At 43.3% G+C, this 7,354-nt stretch overlaps 1 protein-coding gene across 1 annotated transcript in view; it reads left to right on the forward strand.

Annotated features, from left to right (window-relative positions):
• EBF2 (EBF transcription factor 2) overlaps nucleotides 1–2,946 on the forward strand; it is a 144,195-nt gene extending 141,249 nt beyond the window's left edge. The window contains exon 16 of the mRNA XM_032712739.1: nucleotides 390–2,946. Coding sequence (XP_032568630.1) covers nucleotides 390–448 — 59 coding nt within the window. The 3' untranslated portion in view covers nucleotides 449–2,946. The remainder of the gene's footprint in view (nucleotides 1–389) is intronic.
• Nucleotides 2,947–7,354: the final 4,408 nt, after the last annotated feature.

Here is a 7,354-nt window from a genome sequence, read left to right on the forward strand (position 1 = left end):
CCTCTTTCCTCCCCCTCGCGATTTTTTCCGTCTCAATTAAAAATATTCAGGTACTGAGGTGAACTGCTAAAGTCTCAAAGCCCCAGCTGGTGAGTGAGTGGCACTTTGGGATTTGAATGGATCGGGGTTTTTTTCATGAGGTACTGAGATTATTTTAGAGATTCAATGGATGAATTAGGAGGGAAAGGGTTCTCCGGGGTTTTCCATGTAGTTAGAACACCTTAAGTTCAGTTATACTTCATATTAAAGGGTGCATTTATCAAGGGTGAATATGTATTTGAATAATATATGCACTTTTATCCTGAGTCATTAAAAATGGTAAGTATTTTCCAGTTATATGTTGAAGTTCATAGAGGTAATCGATTGCTTTGGATTTTTCTGCATTTTAGGGTTAAAAAAAACCCCCAAACAACACAAGTTTAGTTCTCCTTTGCATCTCCTCTCCTGAAATTGGAAGGTGAGAACCAGTCTGATAAAATAAATCACTGCTTATCTGACTAAACCACTCAAAAGCACTGGATTGTTGGAAAGTCATTTTTAGTGGAGGAAAAAAAAAATCAGTTCCACTGCAGAGACCCCACTAAAACCCCACAATTCCCATAGAGAGCTGTCCCTATGGAAATGCCTGGATGTTAATAAATAAACCTTCATATGGCCCCTTGAACCTGTGCTTGTCCATGTGCCCAGTAGCTTTAGGGATGGGTGAGGAAAACTGTGTCCTTGGTGATCCTTATCTGTGGTAGAAGATGTTCTGGATGTGGGATAGTGGAGCTGGGACAACTTGGAACTCCCCTTTTCAGGGGTCAGCTGATGGGAGAAATGTGTTTAATGTGTTTAAATGGATTTAGGAAACACAAGGATGGGTTTCTTAACCAGGGCAGAAGAGGCAAACTGGGCTGCTCTGCTCGTTCCTGAAGATGTTCCACTTTTTGGGAAGGAATTTTCTAGCCCTGGCTGGGCTGGGAGGTTTGGTGGGGTCTTCCTGAGGTGCCTTCTCAGTGCTGTTATATTCCACTTTAAAAGGGGGCAGCGGGTTTATTGCCTTCTAAAACTCAAGGCCTGGTCTATCATATCGGATTAGAGGTGATTTTAGGGAGGTTTGGTGGGAATAATGTGTTTTTAAGCAGCATGAACATAGTTAGGGGCTTCCAGCCAGGCTGCACCAAGTGTCTGCACTCCAGAAAAAAAGATGAAATAAAAGAATTTCAGCTTTCTGATTGACACTGTGGGTTCTTTGTGCCATCAAGGATGGGGCAACCAGCAACCCCAAAGCCAAGTGATCCCTGGAATATGAAGGAATCCCAGGAATTGGGAAGCCTGGAGCTGTCACTGTAGGTTCACCTTTGATAGCACAGGGTCTGACCTGCTCGTGGATGTTCAAAACAGCAAAACAGCCACAAAAAAACCCTCCAAAGCCCCAAAATATTTCATACATTCATAGGTACCAACACCCCAGCGAGACTGGGAGGTCTGAATTCGTGTTTGGGATCGGGCATAAAAACCCAGATTGAGGGTTTGTAGAGCTGGGATTAAACCTTCCATAAATTTCAGTGAAAACTACATTGAGCCCCAGATTTAAATTATCTTGGACCAGGCTCATTTTGATATTTTGACCTACTAAAACACCCCAATCAGCTCCAAAACATTACAATGGTGGATTTTTTCCCCCCCTGCCCTTCTCTGCACGGGCTACTTTTAAAATTTATCATCAAACAGACACAAAATTCCAAGTCCAACAAACATTCCAGACCAACAGAAATTTCTAGACCCCCTGCTACTTTTTTTTTATTTTTTGTTTTTTTAACAAATAAGACTTTCATTACAAAATCTCAATCAGAAAGATTTCCAATTTAAAAACAAAAAAAAAATGAGATATTTCATGGCAAACCCCCCTCTTTGTCCAGCCTTTATTTTTTGATTATTGCTTAGTCAGCACAGGCACGTGAAAAAAAGATCCACCACATCACTGAAGGCTTGGGAAGATTCAGGGGAAAAATTTACAGGCTGGCAATTAAAAAAAAAAAACAAAACAAAATAAGGAAAGTTCCTGAAACATTCCACATTCCTGTCACACTTCAGTTGGTTTTATGAGCTCTGTCCAGTTGCTCGAGTTGCCACAGGGGGAAAAGAAAACCTCCCTAGGAAGCTGCTCCAAGTTTTTACAGGAAGTGTTGATGCAAACATGGAAAAATGACCTCTCCTGGTTTGATTGGAGCCAAAAAAAAAGTGAGAATAATTAAATATAGGAATGATTTAGAGCGTGAGTTTTGCTCAGGAGTGGAAATCACGGTGCTGGAGGTGATGGAGGGGAGAACACACTGGGAGCTTCCCAGGGAAAAAGGTGTGTAAATAAATCAATCCAATCCTCAACCATGAAAGGAGGACTTTGGCACTGGCAAAACACCCAACAAAAGGGACAAAAAAAAAAAATAATAATGTAAAAATTGATGTGTAGGGATATTTTCTTTTTCAGTGTAATGAGCAAATCTGTCCTCTTTTAGTTCTTGCTGTCAAAACTTTCCTCTCTGCCACCAGAAAGGTGAAAGTGTCACAAGAGGTGACTGCAAATTTTACCAGAACTTTGGAAGGGTACCTTTGATTTCCTTATTTATCTTGGTAGAGCATCTTACTCTCCCCTGTTTCTTTGCACACTTCCAATATGCATGGTTTTCTCAAAACCTCCTGTAAATTAAGGCCTCATTCCTCTCCCTCCTGTATAGTTTTGGGGTTGGTTTGGGGTTGGCTGGTTGGTTTTTTTTTTTTGGTTTCTTTGCTTTGTCAGTTATCCACAGTATGAAGTTGCTATGCACAGAGCTTTTGTAAAGATAGGCTTTTTTTGGGGGGTTGTTTTTTGTTGTTGTTGTTGTTTTGTTTACTGTTTTTAACGGTCCTACTTATGGAAGAATATCTTGTTTGTAAAATGAATTATGTCTACTTCAGTTTTAAACTTTAAATTATCCTAACAAAAAAAAAATAAAATTTTTGTACTGTAAACCAAGGGGGGGGAATTATCTTCATTTCATCACATTCCACATTCTTTCTCATCCTTATGGCTCACTCAGGGCAACAATAACACTCCAAAATTATAATTATATCTTTGGGAGGGTTTTAAACTCAAGCTTTCCTGCTTGGCTGTAAAACATCCACACATCATCTGGTAGAGCCTGATTTGGATTATATTGGTCATGGAGTAAGATAATAATTATTGGCCATGGAATAAGGTAATAATTAATGGTCTTTCCTGACCATTCCTTTATTACAACTGGTGAATAAATGGACACTAGGTGAGAGTTTAGTCCTTTTTGGGGAAGAAAGGCCTCGAAAAGCAGGACAGAGGGAGTCCTTTTTGGACACCTTCCCTTTTTGTGACAGTTGGCCAAAACACAAAATCAAAAACCGAACCCGGGACTGGCTGATCCTGGACTAGATTTGGGCTCCTTGGTCCTGTTTTAGGACCCATCTTTGTGCACAGCCCTGAGCAAACAACAAATTTAGGCTGCAGAGTCACACTGGCTCAAAAAAAAAAATAAGTGAAGTGTGTTTTCTTCCCTCTTGTGCAGTGAACTCTTCAGTCACAGGGATGGATAAACCAGAGCACTGAAAAGTGCTTGGGAAATGGTCATGGACTCTCTAACCCAGGAATATTCCATTTTCTGGGATGAAAATAACTGGAAAGGTTCAACCAGATGAAAATTTGCCCTATGAAAGCCACTTCTCCTGACATTTTTTGACTAAGGACAGAATATGAGTCAGTGTTTAAACCACTGCCAGATGTCAGTGAAAGCAAACATGAGGCACCATCAGCCAAAAGCTGAGGGAAAAACAGGGGATTTTGGGGTGATCTGCCTCAATTACTCCTTCCAGGAGAACATGCAATTAGGAGCTGACCTTCATGCCAGCAGTGAAACCCAAGTTGTCCACTGTCCTGGTGAAATATCCTTCAGCTCCTCTGGAACAGAGGCCCATTCTCCCGAAAATCTGATTCAGCTCTTCCCCCCCTGCCCCCCCAGAAATCCCAGCAGTGTATTAAGTGTTGATTTTAGTGATAAAACCACCAGTTCCTGTCAAAGAGATTCTCAGCCTTCAACAGTGACCCGCTGCTCAATGCAGGCAGGAGGTTTGTTGTGCAGATGAAAGCTGGAGAGCTGCTGCTCCAGCCCTGCTTTGCTGCCTCTTTTAGGGACTTGATGATGTACAGACACAACATGGGTTTGTGGAGTGTCACTGGTGTCACCTTCAGAGCTGTCCTGGGGTCTGAGCAACTTCCAAAGGAAATGCTGTGGGAGGGGATACATGAGGTTTTCAGGGAAAAAAAAAATTAAGCTCTTAAAAAAAACCCCAACCAACAACTCTCTCTTACCCCAAGTAGCTTAAACTATGTAAGACTATCTGCACTGAAAGAGAATCTCTGTTAAAACACCCCAAAAATCTCTCAAATCAGGGACAGTGTCGTGGTGAACCTGTTCCATTATGAGTCTTCCTCTATTTTTAAAAGCCAGGGGGAAAAGGTTTTTCTTGGTCCACATTAAGACAAATAAAGGCCTGAAACCTTCAGTCCCATGAAGTCTTTGGCTCAGCAGGTTTGACACGAAGATCTCATTGCTGAGATTCTTCTGAGGGAAGAATTTAATGCCCTTTGTCACATCAGATGCAGAAAGTGCCCCTTTTCCAAAGGCAGGGCAGCTGGGGGGCTGTTAATTTGTCCAGGATCAGGAACACCAAAGGAACTGGGATAATGGGAACTCTCCTATGTCTGCAGGTTGTCTTTGTCTGGTTGTCTTTGTGCAGGTTGGGCACAGTTTCCAGGTTCAGAAAGGCCTTCCAGAGCAGCACATCCTCTCCCACCCTCCTTTTTTTACCTCCTTTACAGGTCTTTTCCAAGTGGCCCTTGGTAAAAATCTGATTTTCCCTTTAACAAACAGCGAAACAAAAGCTGCTCATCCAGCCCCTCACTCAGGGCAGCCCCGGGGTGGGAGGGGGGGGAAAGAATTGCCAGAGCAGTTAAAATATTTATCTCTGTGACAACCCCCAGCTGTTGAGGTGCAAAGATCCGAAGCTTTAATGTGCAGAGGGTTAGTTAAGTAGGAATGTCTCATTAACTCCACGAGCAGGACTGGATTAACCAGCAGCTGGTGGCCCTGGCAGAGGGTGCTGACAGAGCAGCCAGGACAGAGTCAAACATCAGGGGAAGGGGAAACCCAACACTTCCCCCTCTCAGAGAGGAAAGCACCAAATCCTGTCCCATGGAGGCAAGATTAGAAGGTTGGGGGAAGCACCACAAGGGGAGGGTGGGAAAGGGAAATCTGAGCTGTCCTGCTTTGGGTTTGTGCAAAGTTACAGCAGCAACAAAGAGCTGGGGGCGAGGAAACTCCAACCTGCCCTTTTCCAGGTCCTGTTCCACAGGGAGACACGGATGGAAGGTGTTGTTTCCTTGTTAGTTTAGCAAGGTCTGTGCTTTGTGGACTTGGGGGAAACTCATCCAGCTGGTTTCTGTGTTGTCAAACTCAATCCAGGGTGGACACTGGGGTTGTTGCTATTCAGCTTTGACCAGCAATTAGTAACTGCCTCTCTAATGAGGTGTTTGCTGTAATTTTGCCACCATTAAAATCAATGGCAGCTTCAAACTTAATAATGACTCGAGGTTTTAATGAATTCAGGGTAGAATTGGTTAGGAATTATATATAGCAATAGATCCTGAGGAATAGTAAAAAGGAGAGGGGAGTGGAACTGGAGAATAAACAGCACAAGCCAGAGAGTTTATCTGCTGGCAATAATTCCACCTCTCCCTGTTTGCAAGCTCCAAAATTGCCCAGAGATGGATCCTCAGCTCTTGCAATCCCAAGGTGTGGAGCTGGACCAATCCATGCCATCTCTGATCTGGCCACATCAGTACTTTCCCCTCCAGCCTGCAAACCAGAAACACAGAATTAGTGGGGAAAAAATACAAGCACTGGGTTTCTTTCATGTTCTCACCCATCCCAGCACCCAACTTTAGGCTGCAATCATGGAATGGTTTGAGCTGGAAGGGACCTTAAAGATCATCCAGTTCCAGCCCATGTGAGGGTCTCCAAACCCGTGCCCACCCTGGAGGGGGATGGATAAACACAGCAGGGAAACATTTCCTGACCCAAAGAAGTTACAACCACTTTTCAAGTTAACAAGGTCCACCCAGAGAGACCAGGGAGGTGGGACAGGAGGCTGGAGTGGCAGCAGTGCCTGAACTGTGTCCTTCTGTCCATTATTTACCTTCTGTGAGGGTGCTGCTGCTTTAAATTAAGGGGTTTTGCAGCTCTTTCTCACAAGACAAGAGGCTGTCTACACTTTGACATGGTGGCTTTGCAAATACTCTGCATTGCCAGTTCCCACCATCACAGTTATTCCCAATTTTAAAAATCTCCAACTTCTGGAGGCACAGCAGCTCCTTAAGTAACTTTCTGCCCAATTAATTTGCAAAGGAAGATCCTTAGAAACAAAGTGCAGCTTTTCCAAAAGGCATTGATGAGTTATTTTTAATTTTTAATTTAGATCATGATTTTTAAGATATGACTCAATTGTTTCTCTGATTAATAGAGAAAGGAATATTTCCAAGAGCAAGCAACCTTTGGAGGATGTTTTGGATCAATTAGGAGAATGTAACTACTCATGTGGAGAAATTCAAGCACCTTTTCCTGAGACTCTTTGCTTTAAGTGGCTGAAACAATATTCCATAAGAAAGTGGCGTTTCTGTAGGATTGGGATGGAGAAGGACTTCTCCCAACACCTCACTGCCATTGCAGGAACTTGATTGGAATTTACCAGCAGGGTCCCTGTGACACTGCAACTGCTGCAGTCATTTCTTTGTCTTTAAAATGCCATATAATTGCTAATGTAATTAGTGATGTATACAGAGGGGGCCCGTGCAATTACCAAGTCCTAAGATCAAGTAATTAATGTTCTGTCAACAAAACAGCAACTGTTTCATTAACAACTGTCTGGGTTTGAAAACAGAGCAACTCAGAACGTACCCACTTGGCTGAGTTTGGCAACAGCAGCGAATTCAAACCCCAAACACAGCAGCAGAGATCGACTGCACATGGAAAGTGGGATTGAGCCATTCTCCCAGTCATTCCTCCTTCCAGGGGCAGGGGGAATCATCCATCCTGCTCAAGGAGACAGGGCTCCCAGCTGGGCAGTCTGTGCTGCCGACTGATGGCCCTGGTTTCGTGAATAATCTCGAGTATTAAACACTTGCAGAAGGTTTCAAGGGCCTGCAAAGGTCTATTGAACGTTGTGGGATTTGGACTTTTGGCCTATGATTTTGCTGTCCTTTGAATTCACTTCGTATTCCCAAGGTTCCCCCCCCCCCCAACCCAGA

Source organism: Chiroxiphia lanceolata, chromosome 28 (assembly GCF_009829145.1).
Source record: "Chiroxiphia lanceolata isolate bChiLan1 chromosome 28, bChiLan1.pri, whole genome shotgun sequence".
In the NCBI taxonomy this organism is placed as follows: Eukaryota; Metazoa; Chordata; class Aves; order Passeriformes; family Pipridae; genus Chiroxiphia; species Chiroxiphia lanceolata.